This window comes from Carya illinoinensis, chromosome 16 (assembly GCF_018687715.1).
Source record: "Carya illinoinensis cultivar Pawnee chromosome 16, C.illinoinensisPawnee_v1, whole genome shotgun sequence".
In the NCBI taxonomy this organism is placed as follows: Eukaryota; Viridiplantae; Streptophyta; class Magnoliopsida; order Fagales; family Juglandaceae; genus Carya; species Carya illinoinensis.
In genome coordinates, this window is record NC_056767.1 from 4249373 (window position 1) to 4277295 (window position 27923).

The 27923-nt window shown below is 30.0% G+C and overlaps 2 protein-coding genes and 1 long non-coding RNA gene across 3 annotated transcripts; 2 read left to right on the forward strand and 1 right to left on the reverse strand.

The window, feature by feature from the left end:
• Window positions 1–2896: 2896 nt before the first annotated feature.
• On the reverse strand, window positions 2897–4838 carry LOC122299042. Its single transcript, XR_006239524.1, has 2 exons — window positions 4036–4838; window positions 2897–3932 (listed from the first exon to the last, which is right to left on the reverse strand). It is a non-coding gene; the product is annotated as an uncharacterized LOC122299042 (long non-coding RNA).
• Window positions 4839–19391: 14553 nt separating this feature from the next.
• On the forward strand, window positions 19392–24257 carry LOC122299169 (eukaryotic initiation factor 4A-2). The gene is made up of 5 exons (XM_043109188.1): window positions 19392–19625; window positions 21309–21378; window positions 21592–21698; window positions 22449–22879; window positions 23221–24257. The coding sequence occupies exons 2-5, from the start codon at window positions 21311–21313 to the stop codon at window positions 23854–23856; spliced, it is 1242 nt and encodes a 413-aa protein (XP_042965122.1). The 5' UTR covers window positions 19392–19625; window positions 21309–21310; the 3' UTR covers window positions 23857–24257.
• A 1092-nt stretch (window positions 24258–25349) lies between these two features.
• LOC122298457 lies at window positions 25350–26184 on the forward strand. Its single transcript, XM_043108196.1, has one exon. The coding sequence runs from the start codon at window positions 25521–25523 to the stop codon at window positions 25866–25868; it is 348 nt and encodes a 115-aa protein (XP_042964130.1). The 5' UTR covers window positions 25350–25520; the 3' UTR covers window positions 25869–26184.
• The last annotated feature ends 1739 nt before the right edge of the window (window positions 26185–27923 follow it).

Consider the following 27923-nt stretch of genomic DNA (forward strand, 5'->3'; position numbering starts at 1 on the left):
ATAAATTATTTATTCTGTAAATATATTTTAAAATATTCTTAATATCCAAACCAACCTAATCTTTTGTAGCGTGGTTTCATAAATCTCAGGTTACACAGTTTAAATGAGATGTTTTGAATAATAATGAATAAAATATTGTTATAATATAATTTTTTAATATTAATTTTATATTAGAATTTGAAAAAGTTATATTATTTATTATATTTTGTACAGAAATTTAAAAAAACTATAATGATGAGATGAGATAAAATTATTTAATTGAGATGCTTTGCTTTGTTGTTAGATCTGCTAACCTAGTTGTTGCCACCAATGGGAGATACAAGGTATTGACCCAATTAAGATAGTTATTTCAAATCTTAACCCATCATTCCCTGCCAAACTGGCCACCAATCTATATACTATGAGATCCCCCATCAAAGAAGTGGGTGGTGAATGAGATTTTGTAAGAGAAATATTTTAGTTATATATGTTACAAAAATATATTTACAAACTGACAGTGGTTTGTTAAAGTATATTATATTATAAAAATAATTTTATTATAAAATAAATATAAGGTATAATCATATGACTGTGTCCGTTTGTGAATTTATTTTTGTAAAATCTCTTTATGACTATAACACTTTTCATTTTGTAAATAGTACTATAAGAACTATTAACATTTTATAATGAATTAGTGAAATTTTATGAGTGGTGTCACATTAGTGTAGATTTGACGATCAAGAACAATATTAGGCATAAGAGGGAAGAAGATTGTAACACCTCATATTTATAATATCATACATTACTTGAGACTTTTAAAGTTTTTAGAGTATTAGCATTGGTTTTTTCAAAATCATTTCTAAAATTTAGCTAAAAGTACAAGTTTTGCATAAAACTAAAATCATTCAAGATATAACTTCACATTGAATTAGCAAAAATTATTTTATTAATAATAATATTTTTAATTACCTTTTCATTTTTTGCAACTACACTGACCATATGTTAATTAATAATTTAATAATCCAATATTCTATCTAGCATCTCAATGTGAAAGGCCCAACCGAGTAGTAAGAAAATGAGCGATGTCCCAATATGCAATTGATAAATATTTTTAGAATAAAATAATTCTTTTGAAGATGAACATCAATGTATCTTCAAATTTGAAGAAAATTTTGGTTGTATTGTAGTTCATATATATGTAGAGCTTCCTGATCATTTTGACTACTCCAATGCAAACAATTTTATTGATATTTAGCCAAATTTTAGAGATGATTTTGATGTTGTATTTATATAGATCATCCAAGTCATGTGACTTGTTTAAATATTTGCTAATTGAAAAGGCAAAGGAATTAATTTCACACAGATCTAGCTAGATGGTATAGTCACTACAAGAAATATGGTCATTTGCATGATTGCATCACTTGTTTTGGTTGCAAAAACAAAGAAAAATCGATGTAAATATTTTTTTCATCGAATTTTTATCGCCAACAATTGGATGAAATTATTTGGTTATTTTTTAGTTTCAGCATCCATTTTATGAAATGGTTGCTAATTTCTTACCTAGTGGCGTTACAGTACTCATGATGGACCATGCACGAACGACCAGCTAGGGTTAGTTCTTTAATTAATTCCATTTTATATGATCAGTCCTTGGTTCTCAGATTTAATTTTCTAAGAATTATATTTTGATCTACGACTGCATTGACTACTACGAAAAAGTGAAATATACATGGGGTTTGTCATTATGTTATAAAATAATAATGAAACAGTACTTATATGATGAAATTAGAGAATTATATATATATATATATATAAATGAATTAGTAGTACTTGAACTATATTGTAATTAGAGAAGTATGCATATATAATGTAACAGTACAATTATATGATCTTTGCATTTTATGATATTTTTCTCGACGACTCAACTATATATCTATATATCTATATATATTTATATAGATATATATATATTGTTGTCTTCTAAAAATAAGATCCAACAGGCCATGGCTGAAATCCAAAGATACTCGTCTCAGCTAGTAACAGTTCATTTGATGATCTTCTCAGCTATATAGCTCATATATAATCTTGCATTTTCGATGTTTGTATATATATATATATATGCATGTAGAACTAGCTGGAAGAATGTTTTTGTTTTTTAATCAACAATTCCTGCTTCTCATTCATTCATAACAGAAACGTCATGTTCATTACAATTCATATCTCTGGTTACAATAGAATTGATCTCAGCAGGTCCATCTTCGATCCAGCAGCTTTATCCGGCCCTCTGCCTGCAAAGCTCTTTTAGCAAGCTCACGAGCAACACGGTTTCCTACTCTAAAAATAAAGCCAAACTCTCAATATGATCTTTTAGGTAAAACACCTCTAATATATTCTACAATTTGCCCAATCCAAGCATCTATAGGAGCTTTTTTATTGATCTATTTAATCACATGTTGAGCATCTCCTTCAAAGATTACAATTAGGTAAAGGTTGAAAACGACTTAGTTTGGCGTATCCTTCATTAATTAAGTACTAAAACTACAAAATTGTCTCAGTTTACAAAGACCCACAAAATATTAATTGGAAGAAATTTCATTCATTTTAATGTCACAAACAAGATCTCAATCCTTAATTGCACACCGTTAATTGTAATTTTCCATCCGAGAACTGTTACAGACATAAGAGATTATACAAAAGTAAACTCACAAATTGACGAGGTTTTATGGAATCCATTAGATCTACTTTACAATAAAAGTAACTTTATAATCTGACGTATCACATCAAGCCACTCAATTTATAGATTTATTTTTGTGTAATTCATTTATAGCTAAAGTATTTATCTTCCAATAATATGCCAAGTTTTGGCCAAAATCTGCAGACACTGCAATGAACTTAAAGATCAGAAGACAACCAAATTAATTTGCAGTGCATGCTGAAAGATCTTTTACTCCAAAACAAACTAATATTAACCAAGAAGAAATATTCATAACAAGATAACCAAAACTCTCATCGACCTTATCAGCTATATATATAATAAATTTCCTGAGAAAACAACCCTAACTATGATGTATCTTCAAGAACTCCCAGAATTTGATCTTCATCTTCATGATTGACTGTTGGTATCAGCTGACATGCATTATCCTTAACAGAGGGACAGATAAATGAGGAGGTGGATCGATCAAGGGGTGACAGAAGTGGAAGAAAACAAAGAAACTCTTGGATAATCAGATCATCAGTAGGCAGGTATAAGATCCGTACAATATAATCAAGTAGTACTACTGATTCTTAATGGTTTCAACATTAATTTTCACAATATTTAGGTATATGTCTGACTGATTAAAAGATCAGTACTACTTCACATATAATTAAGTTGCATAAAACCAAAACAAAACAAGAACGTGTTTCGTCTTTCTCCCGAGAACGGGAAGAACATGTTAATTAATCACAGATATCCACCAGAAAATCCCAACAAGGGCAACACTCAGAGTTTTTTTTTTTTTTTCGTCGGGGAAAAGAACAGGACCTAGAAGCTGAATTCAGATAATATAATCTTGATTGGGACAAAAGAAAAGAATAAAATCGATCGAGTCAGAACCCTATGTTTTTATGACAGTACAAAAATAGTACACAGGACGACCAAGAATTCAACTGTCATCAAGAAGAATGACTCGATCTAAACAAAAGCTAGTATGTAACTGATTCTTCCCCCCTTTCTGTTCTGAACAAAAAGCAAGGAATTGACAAAAGTGGCAGCACTTTCTGTACAAACACAAACAAGTACATGAACTAGATATATGATCTGTCATAAGTTCGTGTCGCAGAATTGCAGGCACCTGCTGCACAGACGTCCAAACATAATTAGGGCAAGGAAACCGGCCAATCATTATAGATATGGGATGAACACAAAGGTTCCTAGTATACGAATTTCTGGTGGTTCTCAGGCTAGGCATCATCTGCAAAGACATGAGTTTAAATCAATATATATACACAAAAAGTTAGTACAGGCATAGAGAAACCAATGCCAATGGCCTTCCGGCATCGAACCCCATTTCTCACCTTGAGAGCCTGGAAAACTTAGGCTGCCTCCTCCCACGTTGTGCAGCCAAAAAATATTACAGAAACCAAAACCCAGTTCCTCCCCGGCCGGTCCTGTACTCCATTAACTCAAACACGCAGACGCACACACTGCAAAATCATGGACAAGAATTAATTTACAGGCACAGACTGCACAGAGATCCGAGAGAGAGAAAGAGAGAGAGAGTGGGGGGATGACAGATAGAGCGTGAGCACACAGAGCTTCAAGCATGAAACCCAGCATGCAAGAAATACCATGTGTGCTCACTCTCTTCTGTCACCTCCGCCCTTACCCCTTGAACCCTTTTGAGGGGGCAAAAGATATAAACAAATAGTACTACTATGGCCTGGTACTATAGCCTGTAATTGCACATGCAGGACAACCCAAAGTGCTAAACCCCCTCTTTTGCAACAGCTTTACCAGACCCAAAACCTGCTTCATCTCTTAGAAACAAAGCTTGTGTTTTTTGGTTGTGTGAAGAGATCATGAAGACCTGTTGGGCTTTATAAAGCATGAGAAAGCTAGAAAGAGAATGGTTGCATCATGTATAGAATATATGTGGCCTTATCATCCATTGGTTATGCCTAATATTTAAATATATAGCATTTTACAGGTGAGAAAAAGAAGGGGAAAGGAGAAAAAGTAGTCTAGAAACTTTATCTTTATCACTATCATACAAATCGTAACCCCCACACAGACTCATTTATTCATTTGCAGTTACCAATGCTGTATCTTGCAATTCTAAAATCGTAACCCCCACCAGTTCCCTACTCTTCCTCCTTTAATTACCTCCTTCAACTGATCTCAGATTCTCAGGCACCATATCTAGCTGTTTTTGGATGTTGAGATTATATAGGTTAAGAATAATGCTAGTCCCACTCATATTGTAGCTACCGCTGGGAATTTTTTTTATTAATATTATTTTTTACTTCATGATTAAAGAATAGTTTTTTAATAATCTTGTAAATATTTGAAGTGTTAAAAAAAATACATGTAAAAAAAAGTTAAAAAAAACATACCAAAATAACTAGCGGTAGGTCCCGCAGTGACTGTAATGCCACCCTATGAGTTAATAGTAATATTTTGTGAGACTCCTTAAAATATATTTGAATGTAAATAAATTTATATACATATATGTTTAAATATATAAAATAGGTTGAGATGAATTAATTTTTTTATATAAAGTTGAAAAAGTAGCTAGTGAGTCTCACGATGATTTGTTTGAGATAGGTTGAAGTGAGTTTGTACTCTAAGCATAGTCCCCATGCTCTCTTCTATCTTCCCTATTAATTAATTCTTTTCAGAAAAATATTCAAAAGCTGCCATTTTCTCTAAGGTTCCATTTAGACAGTGAAATAAAATGAAATGGTTTTAGATAAAAGTTTAAAATTGAATAAAAATTGTTATAATATTATTTTTTAATATTATTATTATTCTGAAATTATTGAAAAGTTGAATTATTTATTATATTCTGTATGAAAATTTAAAAAAACTATAATGATGAGATGAAATTCTTTTACTATCTAAATGGGACCTAAGTGTACCAATCATGTGTGCATGAGTGAACCAAAACATGCAGCAAGACATGGATCGAACAAGGATGTCATGGAAATAGAAGCAGATACTAAATTTCATCTACTTTCTTAATTATGTTCCTGCTGGTCCAATATCTGTAAATAACATTAGAAAATATCAATATATATAGTATATATATATATAAATTATATACCATGTTAGCATATGTTTTTTGTTCAAAAAACATAGACCGGCCCGTCCACTCAAGTCTCCAAACAAAATGCTGTTCAGGAAAAAAAAAGCCCTCTATTTTCCCTAAAAAAACAAACACAAAAACACAGTCACCATGTCTTAGTATCGATTGAGAGCTACAGATCAATGACTTAGGTTAGTTTAGTGAGTTGAGATGAGATGAATTGAGATGAATGTTGACAGTTAAATAAAATATTATTAGAATATTATGTTTTAGTATTATCTATTATTACTGTTTTGATATTCGAAAAAATTGAATTGTTTATTGTATTTTATATAAGAATTTCTTAAAGTTGTAATGATGAAATAAGATAAGTTAAAAGTATTTCTCAATCCAAACTGAGCCTTAATGCATGATAAACTAATCATGATATTTTCTTGAATGGGAAAGTATTAGTTATTTATTTTTCAAATAATCTATTTAATTACATTCATTTTTGTCTTGTTAATAAATATTTAGTTTTAAGTTTTGAAAGGGATTCCAAATTTTCAATTTTAGCCAAATTTTTGGTAAGATTCTTGTTTGTACGTTAACGTTAATTTTCATGCAATAATTTATATTTTCATATTTTTGAAAAATATCATAATTTTGAATTTTAAGACTATTTAAGCCCGACTTGTGAACTTCATAATTTAATTTCGAATTTTATCATTACTCAATATATATATATATTGTAGTTTTATTTTTATTTTGCATCTTTTCTCAATCTCAATTCTTAATCTCTATTTATGATTAACTAGCTGTCAGGACAATTCTTATCTTTTCTTAATCTTTCATGGGGTCACTTATATAATTAACATCTAATCAATCAGTATCAGATACTTAATTCTAACAAAAATGAGAAAGAGACAGTATTCTAATGGTGTGATCTGTCTAATTTGTCACTTTCCTGATTAAAATTGTAAGTTTATATCTATATATAAAGGGTGGGTTTCGAATCCAAATTTTTCATTCGTAAAACCGACTTATATATATATACTATCAAACTGTCAAAATTACAAGTTTTTAACTGTACTGAAAAATGTAAAACATGGTCTTTGTCACGTACATTTTTGTCAGCATTAATATGTTCGATCTAGAAAGCATATGAACTGACATATATCCTCTGTCCTTTAGAAGAAAACAATAATTTTAATGCATGGATTCTCTCGAATTTATTGGAAATCTGAGAAGATTGGTCCATTGCGAAGACCAACAAAATGGAATCATGCATCCTTTTGCTAGGAATGTCCATGGTGCCTTCATTTATATCAATATTTAAAGTCCGTAAATCAAGCTTAAGCTTGTAACATGGGAACTATAATGGCAGGTCCCCCCCTCCCCATCTCCCTTTCCAAAAAGATAAAGGGGAAAGGAAAATGCATGGAATTAATGACATATCATTCGATTAAAAAAATGAAAACACCATGCTTATAAGCGAGCATAAGGCCAAACAAAGATCCAACACGACGCTAAAGCAACTTAAAGTATATATGCTTTTACATTAATTAAACAATAATGACGAAAGGAATCATTGAAAATCTTTGGACCAATCACGCAACCACACTCATTCATGATCTTAATGTGTGGTCTATAGGACATTGTCGTGTTTTGCCTTTTATACAAGAGAAGTACTGTTATAATTATAAAAAAATCGTATAAATATAATTTTATAATTCAACATATCGTATCAAATTTACAAGTTTATTTTTCCTATATATCTGACTAATAGCCAAGAGTGGATTGGGTGATATATACTTTCATGAAGTTGTTAAAGCAGCAAACTCTACATTAATGGTGATTGGTTACCCATCTTTTGTCCATATTCATGCATGAAATACCCCATATGTGTTAGGTCATGATTCAATATTAATTTAATGTTCAGCCGATCTATAAAGCCAATCAAAGCCTGTGTATATGGCAGCTGAAAGATGCGTGCCGTGTCAAAAGACAGGTTCCCTAGCTAGTGTATGATTGAGCCAAAGTACTACTATCTTAGTCCCTATGGATTAAGATTTTTTATTTTCTTTTATCCAAATATTTTTTTATAATTTATAAATAGGAGATCGTGATAGAAAAATATATGATATAATTATCAATATATCAAATATTGGAATTCACATTGCTTACTAGCAATCTTAGATATTATTAGTATTACTAGTCATATGTATGTTGTGTCTATATATAATTTGTTTTACAAATTATAAAATAATGTTTGAATCAGTAAATTATAAGAAATCCTATTAATTCAGTATGGATATTGAGTGATCGGTATAAGTCAATGTTATGTCTAGCCTATATATCGTTTCAAAATTGTAGAAGAATCGGCAAGTTATAAGAGCTTTAAATCCAAAGTGTTGATATTGAGTGATCAGTATATATATATATATATATATAAGTCAATAGATCCAATAAAGCCAATCAAAGCTGGTAGAATTAGAAGTTGGAAATATATATACATCTACATTTTAATCACAGAGAGAGTCTATAAAAGTAAGGTGTCATTTGAAAAATGAGTTGAGATGAAAGTTGAAAGTTGAATAAAATATTATTAGAATATTATTTTTTAATATTGTTATTGTTTTGAGATTTGAAAAAATTGAATTGTTTATGATATTTTGTATAGAAATTTGATAAAGTTGTAATGATGAGATGAGATGAAACAATTTTACTATCCAAATGAGACCTAAATCTATGAATTGTTGTGACTTACATGATAAGTTAGGTTATAAAATTATTTTTATTAATAATATATTATATAAATTTATGTATTTATTTTTATAAGATTTCTTTATAGCAATAGCTTTCCAATATATATATATATATATATATTGTACCAACCTAGTTAAATAATTATAGGCGTGTCGTATCAAAAGATTAGGCTCTGTTTGATTACAAAATTCAATTGTAGTTCACTCTAATTTTAAGATGAGTCTAACATTCAAATACCCAACTGTCAAATTATTAAACTCATCTTAACTCAAAACCTCTTTACATGTAGAACCCATAACATTTTTTTAACTCAACACATTTTTATATATTGGACTCATTACCTTTTTCAATTTTTTATAAATAATACTAAACTCATATTAACATCTAAACACATCTGAAATTATTATAGATGGGTTCTATATGATAACTCGCTCCACCTACTCAACTAATTATTATTTATAAATAACTTAGTTCAACTCAAATATTCAATATCCAAATGCAGCCTTAAACATGAGATGGACTAGTACTAATCTGAATGCAGATTGACTAAGGGCCAAACTGCTATATAATTATTAATCTTGAGATTGGGTGAATTTATAATAGAGTTCTCATGATATTACGTGGCAAGCATGGGTAAAAGGGAATATATATTTTTTTTAAAGCTTTCCTATTATGGAAGTGGGGTTTTGTTTCATATCATGGGCCACGCTTTCCCCTTTCGGAAAGGGAGGATGAGGGGGGCGGGCGTGCTTCTCTTCCATACATGTTGATCATCATGATTCCAACTGATCACAAACAATTAGCACAAAGGACAAATGCCACTTGCAATGTTAATTACGATCGTAAGGCGCATACTTTTTCAGAGCAATTCTTACTCGTTACATAGTAATAACTACCAAGATATCACGTCAACAGACAAAACGATATCACAAATCAAACAGATAAAGCTAAAGCTAAACAACTTTGGATTAATGTCACGTTTTCACCCAATCTTCCACCACTTTTGCATCGGATAACGCATTAATGGCCTGGTGCATGAGTGGACGTTCAACTTCTACAGTGGTTCCAAGTGGCGTTACCGGGTCATCAGCTATCTACTTGTTGGATGGATCGCAACCCTACGTGGATTAATGGCAATTTGCATGCCTAGAGATTTCTATTCCTTTCATCCGAATGGCATGGATCTAGTCAAAAAGTATATATCCTGGGGTGTGTCGTCCATATATGCATGCATGATCTATCTGATCTGCAAAAGAGAATAGACAATGCATGTATGGAGAATAAGTATTTGTGACAAAAGCATACTCATTTTGATAGAAATTAAATTGTTATTTTTATAGAAAATAATTAGTCACAAATAAATAATTTTCTCATAACGATATATATATAAATTGGATTAACATGAATTCGCTGTATTTTAGGCTATATATTATTGTTATAATAAGGTTTTTGGGAACATATATCATGAGTAAATATTGATTTTATTCATCATATATATTATTTTTCTTAAATCAAACGAACAATTAATTGATCACCACATTCATATATAAAGGAAAAATTATATACATCATACCATAAATATTTCACTTTCATCTTACTATATAATTAAGAAATGATATTTATATTTTTATTAGATAATTTTTTATTAAATAATTACTTATTATCTAATAATAATAAATATATTACATTTTAATTAATAAAATAATAATATAATGTATAATATTACTCTATATAAAATTGCGAAGGACAGAACTTGAAAATATTTAGATGATCATGATATGATTAGATGAGTATATAGATAAAAAGGTATTATTTGGTCAATCCTAATCACATTTGAACGATTCTATCATATCAATTAGGGCCCACGCCTACATATCTATCATTTAGATAAGATCTCGATTTATACGGTACTACTTGCTTTACATAAACAGGATGTGTTTAATAGAGAAATACTCGACTTACAAAGTTCTTACTTAAAAATAATTTTATAAATTGATATGGTTTGATATGATTTATAAATTATAAAATTATTTTTATTATAAAATAAATATAATAGATCAGATAAAATTACGTCAATTTATGAAATTATTTTCATGTAATCTCTCTATGATCTTCTTACAAAAATTTGTAATTTCTACCTGCCAAAAAAATAACTAATGACGAAGAATTTGAATGTGGTTCTTAGTAAGAATATTTCAATTAGTAGACTTACATATATCATAAATCATACATTGTATAGTTGTCACATATAATGTTTGGATAATGTCTATAAAGCCTGTTACTTGTTATCAATAAAATGATATAATTGGCCTACTATTGACATATTTCTAAAAACTCTTGATTTTTAAGTCAAATATTGAGCATCAAAATGATACTGACCCAATTCATATATAGACTCGTTAAGGACTGATGTAATTCTATTATTTTATGATAGACAAAATTGAAATTTGTAATATATATATATATATATATATATATTATGGTCCCCACTTTATATCCATTTTTTATTCTATGCATCTAATCGAGAATAACCCTACTCATCCCATTGCAGTGAATTTTTTATAGAATAAAAATTGAATGTGGAAGACCAAACCGATGCACTAATTTCTCCAATGGCGACATATATATATGCTCTCTTTCTATCAAATTTCTACAATGGTTTAATACCTGATCTTGGCATGTTTGGATTCTTCAAATCCAACAGTTCTCATTATAGATATGTACATACATCATGCATTAATGAAAAATGATTGGTACAAATTTTAAGATATATATACAAACTCTGCATACTCTTATTTAAAAAATAATCAGATTTGATAATATTCATATAAAAAATATTTTTTAATAATAGATCCAATTTTCTTTTTGAAAATAAAATATGTGAAACTAGGTCCCGTTTAGTTACACAAATAGGATAATATATTTTTTTAAAATTAAATATAATATTATTATAATATAATTTTTTTAATGTTAGTATTATTTTAGGATTTGAAAAAGTTAAATTATTTATTATATTTTGTGTTAGAATTTGTGAAAATTATAATGATAAAATGAGATGAAATATTTTGGATAAACAAACGAGTTAAACAAAAGTTATATATAATCACTTTTGCATACTCTTTATGCATGTTATTGATATGATTTAATAAAATAGTTATTTTATATTAAAAAAGGTGGCACACCGAATTATATTAGTGAAGTGTAAAAAAAATACTTAAAAATAACTACATATAAAATTTTTTTTATAAATCTATCTTCTCAACTTGTCATCCATTACGCCAGCACTACCAAGAACAACCCCTGCATTCATGTTTTACCTTGAACAAAAACAAAAACAGATTGATTTCTGCATATGGGCCAAGAGTGGAGCAACATGAGGGCCTATATTAAGGCCCAATTAAGGGTCAAAAGAACAGAGGTGAGATGGGCCATTGATGAGTATGGCCCAAGAGAAACCACCTATTGACTGGGTGGCCTATACTCGCCTCCTACGTGAGCCCATCATTATTAATTATGCAATAATTGAAGTGATTTACAAAGAAAGACAGTGTGGGTGTAAAACGCACAAAAACGTCCCGTCCGCTTTGAAGATGTTCTCAAGTTTATATTAAATGTGGAATGATACTTACAATTGTCACTGCGTAAGTAAGTAGCAATGGGTAATCATTTAAAAATAAATATATATATATATATATAAATTTATATAAAAAAATTAAATTTTTCATAGTAAATTTTTTTTTAAAGTAACTGTATAATATTTACGCACTCTACGACTGTACGTAACATTAGTCATATCAAATTTATAACTTTTTTTGTAATTTCACTGATTTTTTAATTAATAAGTTTTAGACAAAATATAAAAAATAAACTTAAGAAGAAGAACTTGTTTTTTAGTCGAGCTCAACTCAAGCTAGAGCTTAGCTAAGTGAGCCAAGCACAAATAAATAAAGTTTTGTTATATATAATTATTTTTATTTATTTTTTACATATTTTATTGATGTCTAAAATATTTATTTTATATTAAAAAAATAATACGATCAATTACATTAATAAAATATATAAAAAATATATAAAAGTAATTCACATAAGAGTTTTTGAACGGAAAATGAAGTTCTAATTTTACTTTATCTTGATATATCTTGCAAAAACGAGGCAAATATCATAAAAGAAAAAACATTAAGTTACAACTCTTTTACTATTCTTTTGTAAATCTATATTAAATAAAATATATTTTGGTAAAATTAAAATGTATTTTAAATGAAGTGATATTTTAGCATTAATTAATTTTAAAATTTGTTGTAAAAAACAAAAAAGTTAAAAACTCAAAAGAATAATGATAAATACATTTATAGTTTGGACAAGTATCACACACTCATTTTAAAAAATAGTAGAATATACATTAATTTTTTATGTATATCTCATATTTATTTATTATTTAAAAAAGTATATTTTATGACTACAAATATCATTTCTTATAAAAAAAATTATAATTTTAATAATAGACCCCACATTTTTTCAAAAGAAATGCACAACACTTAGAGCATTCATAATAGTTCATTTATTTTATTATTTAAAATATATCATCGAATTTCACTTTTTCTATTTTACATACTAAATTTTATAATATATCATATATCAGCTTTTTTATTTTTTCTTCGTATCATTTAAATAAGATTTTTAAAATATTTTAATTTCTACCAATAAATTTATAATATCGATATATTTTTTTAATATTTGTAATATATTATTATATACAATATAATATAATTCAATCTTGTACACACAAAATAAAAATATATAAACCAAATAAAAATTAAAAATAAAATCAAAATATGAAAAAACTGGATAAATAATATTTACAATATTTTTTTTAGAAAAAAATAAAATATATGTATTTTAAATGATGAATAATAAAAAGAATTTATATTGAAATGTCAAAGGAAAAATAAATGAGGGAGTAAATGAAGTATAAATAATAAAAAAATTCAAAAATTTTATATACAATCATTTTTACATACTATTTTGTCCACTCCACTGATATGAGATGCTACATATTAAAAAATAATTATTGCAACTAATCATATCAATAGAACATATAATAAGTATATAAAAGTGATTGTACATAGCATTATTCTAAAAAATTTATTTGAAAGATGTAACAATACTGATTATATGTAACAGATTATCGTAACTATTTATATTTTACATATTCTTTTAGGTAATCAGATATAAATTATTTTATGAATAATTTTTTAAATAATTTATATTTTTTACATTATAGATAAATTATTGAGAATATTCAAATGATATAATAGCAAATGACTCTGATACCATATAGGTATTCCAGATAATATATAATAGATTTTATGTATTTATTTATTATAATAAGAGATGGTATAACCTACCTAATAAAATAAATAAATAATAAAATGCGGTAAAACCTGCCATTTGCATGAATAAAATATAGAATATGATAAAATATATTTCATTGAAAATATAATATTTATAAAGAGATTAATTCTCAAAGAAGTTGAGAGCAGTTGACATAAAAAAAAAGCTTAGTTTATAATAGATGATATTTTGAGAGTAAAAAGAGCAAGGGAATGAAAGATTTCAGATTATGAATTTTGAATGCCTTGCCTTGCTTACAAACTATAGCACTAGTACAATAATTGTCAATAATATATCCCCGACATCTTTATCTTCTTCTAGCAACTAATAATGATTGAGTTTCAAAGATAGACAAAGTCTTTTGGACTTTTGCTAGGCTAAAAACTCTTACTAGATTTATTTTACAGAAACTAAAATGGACAAAGTCTTTTGAAATTTAGTGAACAATAAATTTAGGCAAATTCCAATTTTATCCTAACAACTTTAACAATCTCTCTTGACCTCTGATCAATATCCTGATAGTAGATAATAATAGACATGATCTTTGAATCTGGACGTAATCTTTAAATCTTGACAATAATCTAATAGTGGATAATAATCTTGACAATGAACAAAGTTGCTTGTCTTATTTTCCAATGAGATAATGTTGCTGACGACCGAAAAGATAATAGTCCTGACAACTTTAACTTGTCAAATTGAATAATTGAGAAAACAATATTCTTCTAAATTCACATAATATGAGAATCATAATTTGAGAGTTACAGATCAAATGGATCTTGAGAATCCATCTAATGTGGTGAATAATTTTGAGAATGAGAGATTTGTTGGGAAGGAGATTCCCGTTAAAAATGAGAGGTTTGATTAATTGATGATGAAATTGTTGCTTGCTGTAACAGAGATAATCTGGCCTGTTGTTGAGGATTTTCTTCATTGTCACTATCTGAGACATGTGACATTCATTTAGCTAGTTTTTTTCAAATATTTTTGTTGGTAATTGATGATAATTGAACCTGAAATCTACTTTTCTGAACTAGGACTTCAAGGGCCTTGGTAATTTTTCAAAATATTTTTACAATATGATCATAATTGTACTTTTTCTACCATTTGATAAAAACTTGGCTGGCCAATAGCATAATGTTTTTTAAAGAGAGATGCGGTTTAATAATATATTCATACTTTATGATCCAATTCAATTTTGTTTTAACGAAAAAAAGAAGAAATGGTGGACAATGTGATAGGGAATGTGGATAGTCATTTTGTAGTGTAAAAATTTGGAGACTTTCTTAGAGAGGAATGGGAAGAATAAAAGATTCTGGTCCAAAGTGATCACACCATAGCAAAAACTATCTTGGGAGAGTTTTAATTTTCTGTAATTTGTCAAAATGAAGAAATCAAAAATTGCACAAATTTTTATTCTGTCTTAAAAATGTTTTTGTGGCATGATGGTAATCATAATAATTAAAGAATGGTGGATCATATGCTTGAAAAAATCTTATTGTCAAATAAGGGCTTTTTTCCCCACTGTTATAAGGTAATGACTTGTTTAATAATAACTTTATGAAAAATAATGATCGAAAATGCATGTGGAGAAAGTTGAGATTGAAGAGAACATGGGATCTCATAAATAATAATAAAATCTATATTTACTAAACTAAATTCATAAAAATTTAGATTTTTGCAATATTTTGTAGAACATAATACCAATCGGGTAATAAAAAGGTATCAAATAATTTTTGAGAATCAATAATGTGCTTTAATTCAGATTCAATCGAAACAACTGGGTGCCAATAGGTTTTGAGGATAATAGAAGTTGTAGAAGACTGATATAATAGTGAAAAATTGATAATCTGGGAAGAAGTAGAAACAATTTTTGAATATGTTATCAATTTTGGAGAAGATAATGGTGAGAATGAATTATAAGATGATCTGATATTTTGTGGTAATGATTCCATTATCATGTAAGGTTTTGGAGTGGTAGAAGGACAATATGAAGGATAAAGATGAGATGGTGGCATGGTATAGGAAGATTTGGACCTAAAGTTGGAGGATAACATAATTTTTCCTGTAAGAACTTTCGAGACAGAAAATTAGGAAGATAATTAGATTATCATTTAATGTGTTCAATATCAAAATAAAAAATGCTTAAAATAACTTGTCATCTAGCAAATATTTGTTTAGCAGTCATATTTTTCACATCTTTAATCAAAACTTCATTGGCTGATTTACAATATATTCTAAGTAAAAAAATTTTATTCAACAAATTGTTTTGAAATTTGGAAATACATAATACAATAGCTAAAATCTCTTTTTTAATAGTACTATAATTCTTTTGAATAGGATTCTAAAATCCTGAATGAAATCTAATAATTTGTTTAGAGTTATTTTTTATTTCATAGTTCCTCTATAACCAATATATGAAGAATCTATTTTAACAATTTTAAAAGTATGAGAAGATAGAAGTCCTAAGTATGATAATTTTTTAATATGAGCTTTTATCTGTTTTATAATATTTGTATGATTTTCTATCCATGGTGATGGATTATTTTTTAATCTTTTAAATAATGGCTTGCATAATAGTTTGAGAGATTGATAAAAATCTGCAGCATAATTAAGGCTTCCTAAAATTTTTTATAATTGTTGCTTATCTTTTATTTCATTAGAAATTTTATTGGCAAATTATATTGCTCTACTAATTGGTGTAATAGTTCATTGGTAAATATCATATTCAAGAAATTTAATTTTATTATGAAATGACTTGTTTTTGGTATTGAGACAACTAATCCATTTTGTTTAATAATTTGGAAAAAAGTGTTTAAATGTTTTTAATGTTGTTCAATAGATGAAGAATATATTAATATATCATCTATATAAACTATTGAAAGTGAGTACAATGAGTAAATATTTCATTTATAATATTTTAAAATTTACTGGGAGCATTTTTTAATCAAAATGGCATAACATTCTATTCGTAATGTCCAAATGGGATTATAAAAGCCATTTTGTATCCATCCTTTTTTAGCAATTTGGACTTGTCAAAATCCAATTTTTATATCAAATTTTGAAAATATAGTAGTATCATAAAGTCGAGATAATAAATCTTTTTTATTGGAAATCAGGTACATTATCCATTGTAATACTTTATTTAATGACTTATAATTTATAACTAATTTAGGAACACCTATTTCTAATTCTGCTTATTTCTAAATATAGAAAGCAGCACAACTCTATGATGATTTACTTTTTCTAATTAATCATTTTAATAATAAATCATTAATTTCTTTTTTACAAAATTCTAATAATTTATTATTCATTTGAATTGACCTAGCTTTAGTAAAAATATTATACGTTTTTCATAGGATAATTTAAGTATACGTTATTTTCTATTCTAAAAAATATTAGGTAAATAAGAGCATACTTTTTTTTTTCAATTATAATTTTAAAATTATTAATTTTTTGAATTAATAATGGGTCTTTTAATTGTTATTCAATTCTTTAACTAATGAAACTTCTTTTAAAGCACTAATTTCTTTTGAAATTGGAGGAAATAGAAATTTAAATTGAACTTCTTTACCAAATATTTTGTAGAAATTTCTTCCTCTATTATAGAGAAATGATAGAGTAAGGCAAGGAAATGATTTCTTAATATTACTTTAGTGTTGATATTTTTAACTAAAATAAATGTTGTTTTAAAGCAAATTTCATTATCGCAAATGTGTGCATTTGATAATTTATAATTTATGTTTAATTTTACTCCATTAACTTGAGATAATGTTGATTTATTTTCAAAATATTTAGAAGGTATTATTCTTTTTTGTGTACAGTTTAAATTTACTTCTATATTTAATAAAACAATTTCTATAAAAGAAAATTTTTTGTTAATAGAGATAATTACTTCAACATACCATTTTTTAAAATTTATTTTATTAAAAATATTAATAAAATTATTTGATTCTTTTTTAATAACTATTGTTGAGCTTTCTCCTTATTCTTTTTTAGAAGAATTAGTTTTATTATCAATTTTTAATAGAATAATTTATTGTATTAATTGTTTATTTGAAACTTCTAATATAGTATTAGAAGCTTTAAGATTCCTAATTTCTTTCTTTATTTTATTAATTTGTTGTTGTAGGTATTTTAAAGAAATTTTTTGTGTTTCTGTTTTAAATTTATTTATTATTTATGAGAAATTATATGATGAAAGTGTTGAGGTAGGTGCTAAAGTAATTTGATTAGTAAAAATATCTTTCAATTTTTCTAGATATTCTTTTCTTTCTTGTGGATTACTAATTTTATTTATTAGTTCTAATATAATATTTTCATGCATTGACAATACATTAATGGTTTTACAAATATAATTATTTTTATCTAAACAATCACAAACATGTACCTCATTCTTTTCTGATTCACTATTAAAAGATTGTTTTAAGGGGTTTGATTATTTTAATTGATAAATTTATTCTTCTTCATTTGAATGTATTAAAAAAATATTTAATAGTTTTTCTTTTACTGTTTCAAGTAAATCTAATTCATTAATTTATTTTTTAACCTTATAATTTGATGAATAATGTCTAACTTTTCCACATTTATAACAAACAATTTACTTTTTCTTTTTATAAAAAATTTTTGTATTTTTTATAAGTTTATTATATATTCATTTTTCTTTTGTATTTTTATACCATCTTTTATATTTTCATTTTTTATTTTGATAATTTTTATAACTTCTTTTTACATTTTTATGTATTCTAAATGGTGCTAATAATTGAATATAACTAAACTGTTCACAAAAGATACCTAACTCTTTCTTAGTAAATTTCTTTTCTTTATCCATTTACTTTTTTAATCTTAGATCATTACATATAATTAGACTAATTTTATTATTAGTAGTTATTATATCACCATATGTGAGATTAATAAAATCAAGAATAATTCTTCTCATCAGTTACTATTCACCATCCACATCTCACACCCTACAAAAAACATACATACACCCTATGAAAAACACTCCCACATCCTATAAAAAGTTATAAGTGGGGGGTGTGTGACGTGAATAGTAGTTGATTTGTAGCAAAATTCTAAAATCAATAATATCATATAATTTTACTAATGATTCTTCTACTTTTTAAACGGAGTAATATAGAAGTACGGTTATAAATTTTTCCTTCTAGTATAATTGTTGACAATCATTTCTAATCACAATTTTAGTTAGAAATATATTTTTGTATTATATAAAATTGATGAAATTTTAAATTGATTAATAAATTACTATTTTTTTCTTTAAATTAAATAGAATTACCAATAAAGTGTTTGTTAGTATAAATATTAAAATATTAAAAATATATTTTATAGATTAACCATCTTCTGTTTTAATTTTTTATATATTTTTTATATATTCATATTGATTTAATATTCGTATTTTTGCTGTTGGGAAAGATAAATAATCGTAATTCGTTTTCGTCAAACGGCAGCGAAACAAATGACGAGGAAGGAGGGGCAAAATGGACAACTGCAAAATACCAAAGGGCATCGCAAAATCCCTTCATTCCCCCGACTCACAACCCTTGTTCATAGTCTCTCCCAGCTCTCTCTATCTCAGTGGTTAGTTGTTTTCCCTTCAACTCCTCCAATCAACGATCCGACGAGTCTGGGGGAAGCCCTAACCTTAAAAATCCGCTCACAGAAACGCAACCTCTCTCTTCCTCGAGCTCTCTTTATCGCTTTCAGGTGCTCTCTTTCTTTTCTTCTCTGTTAATTTTTCGCTTGTACGCTCTATTTTTATTTTTCTTTGCTGGCTCTGTTTATGGATTTCTTGTTTCGATAGGTTTCGTCATATATTTCTGTTTATTGTAAGTGGATCGATTATTTGTTGGGCTTTGATTGATTTCCGAGGAAAGGAGATTATATATCGGTGCATGAGAAAAACACGAAGAACTAAGTAAATTTGAATTAGTATTTTTCTCTGTTTTCTTTTAATCTCAGTTGTTTCTTCCCCAATTTTCTGGATCAGTTCTATGATGCCCATGTTTAGGTTGCTTTGTTTAGCGTGAAGTCTCGAAATAATGACATATTTAATGTATTTAACTACCGTTTTCCGCTGTTATGGAGCAGTTGGTTATACGCTTTCCCCACAGTGTGATCTTAAAGTATCTTATGCGGTGGAATCAGCTGTGGTTTTGTTCATCTAATATTCGGTGATGGGTTAACTGGATTGTTTGATTAATTTGCGATAACTCACTCCTGTTTCTTTCTGTGAATGTGTTGCTTCACATTAGAAGTAAATTATAGACAGAGATTCCGATCATATGGGGATTATTTCATGGCACAGATTTTTTTTTTTGTTTGATGATCGGGAACCACCCCACTGCATGGCCCTTAGGACTCACCCATGGAACCTCAACCCCCGGGGAGACTAGCACAGCAACCCACCACCATGGCCTCCCACTTAAATCACAGTTTGATCTCAGGGGGAATCGAACCTGTGACATAGGGTTTATGCACCCAAGTTTGCCCTTGGCACCGATTTACCTTGTCATATATGTGGAGAAGTGATTATTCCTTTTCAATTTCTCAACCCAATCAACTTAGATTTGCCTTTATATGAACTTTATATCATGCAATACCCCCGAATAATTTCAATTAAGAGAGAGTTTGGGCTTGTCTAGTCATGTCCCCTCTCCCCCCTCTTGCACCCCCCGGTTGGAGTAATGATTATTCACAAAATAGGTTATCCAAACCTGGTGAATTTATTGCTGTTATGTCTGAGACACTCAAAGATCTAACTTGCAGGCTTCCATCATGATATGTTCTTTAGTGAGAACAGAGCTGGGTAGACTCAATGAGCACCGGTTAGTGTAAATGTTGTAATCTTTTAATTGCTCATACCTGACTATGTCCTTATGCACTAGTTTGATATGTGCCGAGTTCATCTTTGCAATTTTCTTGGCGCTACAAGAAAGATAAGTAATAATCTCTGTGGATTTGTGGATGTGAAATATTTTTGCAGTATTTGGTATTTTTGCTTGGAGAAATAGGAACCTTTGCGGAAATTATATAGAAATCTGTTGTTTATTTGGTTGGAAGTTGTGTTCATATGTGTTCATTGGTGTGAGGGTTCAGAAATTTTTGTTGTTGTGGCGTTTGATTCTTTTTACCTCTAAAAAAGCCTTAGTAAAACATTATATTCAGTTTTGTTTTGCCAAGTGGCTTAGTATATTCAAATTGATTTGTTTGGTGACAGTCGTATCGTTCTTCATCTGTTATACAAAATTATAAAGTATTTTTCTTTGATATTATTTAGTTTCTAATAATAGAGAGGATATGCTAAGCATATTCATGGCTGTTCATGAATAAACTAAGGTGTACTAAAATATGATTATAAGTTAATTATTTACATATAACTCTTTGCAGTCATGGCTAGTTCGGCACCTGAGGGATCGCAATTTGATGCTCGTCAGTTTGATGCTAAAATGAATGAGTTGTAAGTTCTTTTTATTCTTTGTTTAATTTTCACATGTTTACTGCACATGAATTGCTTGTTATGTGTACTCTTTTTGTTCATAATCCACATCATTGGTTAGATATTAGTGTTTTTACGTATTATACTTGCCGTATGACTCATACAATAGAAGACTCTTGATTGACTTGTCAAAATAAAAGACTCATGCTTGTTTTATTGAATTGGTTGGAGCAGACTTGGAGCCGATGGGCAAGAGTTCTTCACGTCATATGATGAGGTTTATGACAGTTTTGATGCTATGGGATTGCAAGAGAACCTCTTAAGAGGAATCTATGCTTATGGTATGTCAGATGTACTTCATTTTTTCTCTTTTCTTTTCAGAAATTCAAAACTTCCCAATTCTGTTTTCCTTGAGACATTGGTACATGCAACTTGTGATTTTGCCTAGTTTATGGGTTTGGAAAAAAGATGTTGGGTGGTTTCACTTTTTTGAATGTATGCAGAAGAAAATATATATACTTGCAGACATATCTTTCTAGTGTTGGTATAGTCAGAGGGAAATGACGGAAGGCTTAACTGTTCCTTTGGGCAGCCGTTATAGATTCTAATGGGCTGAGTTTTTATTATTTCCGTGCTTATACTTATTAAAAAAATTATTTCCGTGTTTATTTTTCTATTTCTAATTACTGTGTTTCTCTTATATAAATCTTGTGTACTTAGACTAGGCTTCTTGCATTTGTCAAGAAATTTTTTGATTAGTGTTATAAAAAGAGTATATATGCTTGGACATTTTGTGTGCATGCATACACTTGAAACCCTTGTACACTCACTTTATTTCCCATTTTTCTGTCTATAATAGCTCTGTGAGTACATTTAGTTTTTCTGACATATCCTCCTATTATTCGTGATCTTGCCCATAACTACTTCAAGTGCTGTTGGTTATGCTTATGTATGTGATGGTTAATTTGAGCTTCATGTGAAGTGGTGCTTAATAATGTGAGACTGCTTTTCTTTAATATATACTCTTCAGACTTGACTTCAATCTTGTGGGGGACATGGAAAGCTGATACTTGGATTTAACTTCTTTGCAGGTTTTGAGAAGCCCTCTGCAATTCAGCAAAGGGGGATTGTTCCTTTCTGCAAGGGTCTTGATGTGATTCAACAAGCACAGTCTGGAACTGGAAAAACGGCTACTTTTTGTTCTGGAATTTTACAGCAGCTTGACTATGGTTTGGTTGAATGCCAGGCCTTGGTTCTTGCTCCTACTAGAGAACTTGCACAACAGATTGAGAAGGTCATGCGTGCCCTAGGTGACTATTTGGGTGTCAAGGTTCATGCCTGTGTTGGCGGAACAAGTGTTCGTGAGGATCAACGAATTCTTTCTGCCGGGGTCCATGTTGTTGTTGGTACCCCTGGTCGTGTGTTTGACATGCTGCGGAGGCAATCACTGCGCCCTGATTACATTAAGATGTTTGTGCTAGACGAAGCAGATGAAATGCTTTCACGAGGATTCAAGGATCAGGTCCTTGCTTTCTTTTAATACAAAACTATTTTTTCCCCATATATTAGATAGAAATCTGAGTTTGATGTGTTTTTTCTAAATAAAAAATAAAAGTAGATCTTATTGTGGCATGCTATTATACAGGGATCCTACTTCATTGTGAGAGAGGGAAAGTATTTTACTCCTTCCATGCTACTTTTTGGAAATAACTTTTGCTGGCATTTGGTATTCTTATTCTCATTAAAAACATCTGTCTAAGCCTTTCAAGCTGATGACCAATGTGTTGAGAGCTCAGTGTTTATGGCCCTTTCTATCTGGTCTGGTAATTTCCTTTTCTAACAATCTCTGCTCGCATTTTCTAGATCTATGATATCTTCCAGCTGCTGCCACCAAAAATTCAGGTTGGGGTTTTCTCTGCAACAATGCCGCCTGAGGCCCTTGAGATCACCAGAAAGTTCATGAATAAGCCTGTGAGGATTCTGGTTAAACGTGATGAGCTCACCCTTGAAGGTATCAAGCAATTCTATGTCAATGTTGACAAGGAGGAATGGAAGCTTGAGACGCTTTGTGATCTTTATGAAACCTTGGCAATCACCCAAAGTGTCATCTTTGTGAACACCAGGCGCAAGGTCGATTGGCTGACAGACAAGATGCGTGGTCGTGATCACACAGTTTCTGCCACCCATGGAGACATGGACCAAAATACAAGGGACATCATCATGCGGGAATTCAGGTCTGGGTCCTCTCGTGTACTCATCACCACTGATCTCCTGGCCAGGGGTATTGATGTCCAGCAAGTCTCTCTTGTTATAAATTATGATCTTCCAACTCAGCCAGAGAACTACCTCCATCGAATTGGCCGTAGTGGACGGTTTGGGAGGAAGGGTGTTGCCATCAATTTTGTTACCACGGACGATGAGAGGATGCTCTTTGACATCCAGAAGTTCTATAATGTGGTGATTGAGGAGCTGCCAGCCAATGTTGCTGATCTCCTTTGATTCATTTTTAGCGTGGCATGGCTAATGGCTTTTCATCTGGAAGAGCGATGGTTATTACTTCCTTTCTCCTGGGTCGCAGGCCTTTTTGGGCTCCTCAGCACTCGATATGGATATGCCCTTTCCCATTTTGGGTGTAAAAGAATTATCTATGGTTGCAAATTTTGATGTGGGTTTGCTATGTATTATTATGCCTATGAGAATTGCTGAATTGATTGTAGTTTGGATTGACCTCATCTTGATTTAAGATGAATTTGGGTGTCTCAGTCTGTGTGAGTGGGGAATGTTATTTGACCATGCTGTGATACTGAGCTTGGTCTATTACTTCTCTTCAAACTGTTTTACTACTGTATCTCTTCTCTCTCCATGTGTGTTTGAAAACAGGTATTTCTTTTGTGCTGAAACTGGAGGATGCATTTGGTTTCATGTTTTTCAACTTCAATCCTTTGGGCTTGATAGTAGATATATCCCCTCATTTTCCCCCCTGCCCAAACTTTTATCCGGCATAGATGATTGCACAAATTTCTGTATAGATCGTGTAGGTTTGGCCCTTTGTTTTAATGAACAGGAGGCTACTCTATGGTCAAGATGATTATATATATATAATTTATTTGCAAGCTTATTTCTGAATATCAAATACATCAGCAATGTTAACTAAAATAAATAAATATATAAAATATTTTTATTTGATTTTATTTTAAGTGAAGCATTCATTTAATAATTTTTTTACCCAGTCTCATTTTTATGAGCTAAGCTTGAATCTTCTTAGGATTTCCCTAAAACAAAGTAGTATATATAGAAAACTGGACACAGGTAGTCCACCAAATCCAAGAAAGATGTAAGAAACTTGTAACTGACTTGATTGCCAAACTTATGGCATATTAGGACACTTAAGTATTTTAGAATTGGAGGCTGCTACGGGGACAGTTGCATCTGACTGATAGTGGTTATTTTTTTTAATATAATAAATATTTTTAAAATAAAATAAAAAAAAGCAAAATGTATTATCATTGAAAGGCATTGGTTTCTCAAGTATTTTTTTTTTTTAAATTTGGTAAATAGTAATATAATAGTTCGAGTAAGAATACTTTTATTGAGTTTTAAATAATGACAAATAAAAGTTAAATGAAAATATTATAAAATTAAAAAGATTGTTTAAATATGATATTTTATATAACTTTTGTTTTGAAATTTATAAGATTTGTATTGAATTTTATATTTAAATAATAATTAAATGAAAAAATTTAAAAATTTAAAAAATGTTATGTTTGAAAATAAAATTATAAAAAACTTTAATTTCTTTTAAAAATTTTCGATGTCCCCTAAATATGAAAGAATGACATTATGACTGACAGTTAAGGCAAGTAATGATAGTGAATACATCGCCAGCCTACGAGTTTCAATTGAAGACAGCAGCATTATTTTACCAGGTCAACGTAAAATTAAAGAAAATGAAAATGAAATGGCTTGAGACAACATGATTCCCCACTAAACACGCCAACTGGAATCAAATCCCAATTGTCAGTGCCACTCCTACCACAAAAGCAAAAACAAGAAGAGAAAAACTTCAGAGAAAAATACAGAGAAACACCCCCCCTTGAGGAGGCCGACCCAATAATTCCTACTCTTTCCTCTCCTGAAAGTCCTGCAAAAACCAAACGCCTCCCATGGAAGACAACAGATCAAGGCCGTATGGAGACGGGACGATGCAGATGGAGAGCTACTACGGCCCGCCACCACCTAGACCGCCCGTTTCCTATGACCTTAGGTCCTACAGTGCTTCCTATGCACAAACCCAGATGGGCAACAACAGGGAGTTGAAGCTCAAGAAGGGGAAGAGCGCTTCTGGGTCGTCTTCAAATTCTTGGGTTTTTGGTGACCCTGAATTCCAGAGGAAGAAGAGGGTTGCTAGCTATAAGATGTACTCTGTGGAAGGCAAAGTGAAGGGGTCCTTGCGGAGAAGCTTCAGGTGGCTTAAAGTTAAGTACACCCAGGTGGTTTATGGCTGGTGGTGATTCTGTGGGTATAAAAGGTTTCTTCTAGTATCTCAAATTTTGTGTTATCAACGGAATGTCTAAAGTTGTGGGTTGTGATTAGGAAGTCATATTTTGCATTGTTCAATAGAACAAATGGTAAATATCATGATATGATCCTGGAGATGTTCTCTCTGGCATCAATTTGTTTGTTAAGACGTTTGTGATTGTTGGTGCTGGTGTTATCAAAAGTTGTTTATGTCCTAATGAGATAAAAGGATATTGATAAGCCACCTTTGTGGACTTCTATGTTCTTTATTTTTTGGCACTTTAGAATATAATGACGGCGTTTTATTTCCTTCTGAAGAAATTTACTGCTTTTACATACTCGTTGATAATAGACTACTTCGTGGAAGGTTGTACTACTTTTTGTGAGCTTTTACTGAGGTCTTAACATTTTGAAGGTCGGGTTCTGCGGTGAGGATTGGTATGTTAGAATGGATTTTTTGCATAGTCTTATGAGCACAAAACTTGCCCTGATATTTTTTTAGCATGATAAAAAAACCCATTTCCCTAATCCCCGAAGTTCTTAATGTCTAGCATAATCCCACTTTTTTTGGTATTGCTTTGAGTGGCAAATATATGTTTATCCAACTGGTGAATTCATCTGGAGTATCTCTTATAAATGTTTTGGCTCTAGTTATGATTAACGGTCAAGGTTATGGATGCTTTCTCCTTTGTGACCGTCTCTTGTTTACTGCTGATACGGTGACACTAGGGTGTGATTTTTGCACTCCGAGAAGATTATGTTTAACTTATTTCCTGGTGCTGACAATCAAATTGAATTAGTGAGTACAAAAGAACCCATAAAATAGTGAAAAAAGGAAATGAGAGAACGGGAAGTGAGGATTGGCTTGTAATGGGCTGATATTGTTGCTAGAAGCCCTTGCTGGGTGTTTTAAAATATGCTCTTCTTTAGTTATGGATGACTTGAAGTGTGTTCTCTCTATTTAAGTATATATAACTATTGATGATTCTAAAAAAACCGAGCAATACTTGTAGCAGTATGAACCCATGTTCTTTGTTCCATCTCCCGTCTATTGTCTACTAGAGAACCCCCTTATTTGCTAATCTATTCCAGCATGCCAAGTCTAATTAAAGCATATTATCATCCCCATACCCTCAAACCATTTAAACTCTCATTTGTAGTCCAGTAAGATATCAGTAGCACGTTTTGGTTGAAGATTTTGGTGGAAGCAGTGACATGCTAGGAGAGCCGGGGTATTTGTTTGTCATTAGTTGTAACTTCTAGAGTTTCACCGTATCATCATCCTTTCCTGAACAAGGCTTCATCCTGCTACTAGAGCAATTTTCTTTTCACCTGACTCTGCATTTTATGTGGGAATTGACTCAAACTTCTGAAAGCATTACTCCATCAGTGCCTGCATCAGGGGAGAAGATCACGCAGAAATGTGATCCTGGCAGCATTAAAACCCAACAAAGGATCTCTCATCAGGAAGAGGATATCCCGCATCAAGACTTAGAAAATAGATAGCATCTCTGTTTTAATTTTCCTAGCTGTAGTTTCCTTATGTTTAACACATAAATATGGCTTTCCTTCTATGTAATTGCTCTGTAAAACATTATATACAGTGAAACACAATCTTCTCTCTGTCTCATCCCGTGACATAGTTTTTCTAAAACTCTATTTTCTTCAACTTTGTCATGCTATTTTCACCCCTGAATTTTTTCTTCACTACTGTTAGGAATGGAGAGAATATGAGGTCCTAGTGCCGTCACGTTTCTGATTTCAAAGGTCTTTTAAGATTTCTTTCTACTCTCTTTTTCCTTTGAAGGTTCTGTTTGAATTTTTTTTTTCTTGTGTATAATTTCCATTCTAGTTGTTTTTTCCATCAGTTCCCATCGTTGCTACTTTTGTTTTTTCATTGCTGGTTTTTCCTTCTCTGGTCCCAACATGTCTAGCCAACGAACTCCTGTATGGCCTCTTGTTTACATACCATAAACTATATTATTGTGAACAGTTTCTCACTTCTTTTCCCCTTAGAAGCCATGTCTAGATCGTAGTTATTAAATTCA

Excerpts from the sequence above, each read along its gene's own strand:
- LOC122299169 (XM_043109188.1), top strand. The coding sequence starts at position 21,311 with ATGGCTAGTTCGGCACCTGAGGGATCGCAATTTGATGCTCGTCAGTTT. Across the intron at positions 21,379-21,591 it reads GATGCTAAAATGAATGAGTT|ACTTGGAGCCGATGGGCAAG; the intron begins GTAAGTTCTTTT and ends TGGTTGGAGCAG. Across the intron at positions 21,699-22,448 it reads AAGAGGAATCTATGCTTATG|GTTTTGAGAAGCCCTCTGCA; the intron begins GTATGTCAGATG and ends ACTTCTTTGCAG.
- LOC122298457 (XM_043108196.1), top strand. The coding sequence starts at position 25,521 with ATGGAAGACAACAGATCAAGGCCGTATGGAGACGGGACGATGCAGATG.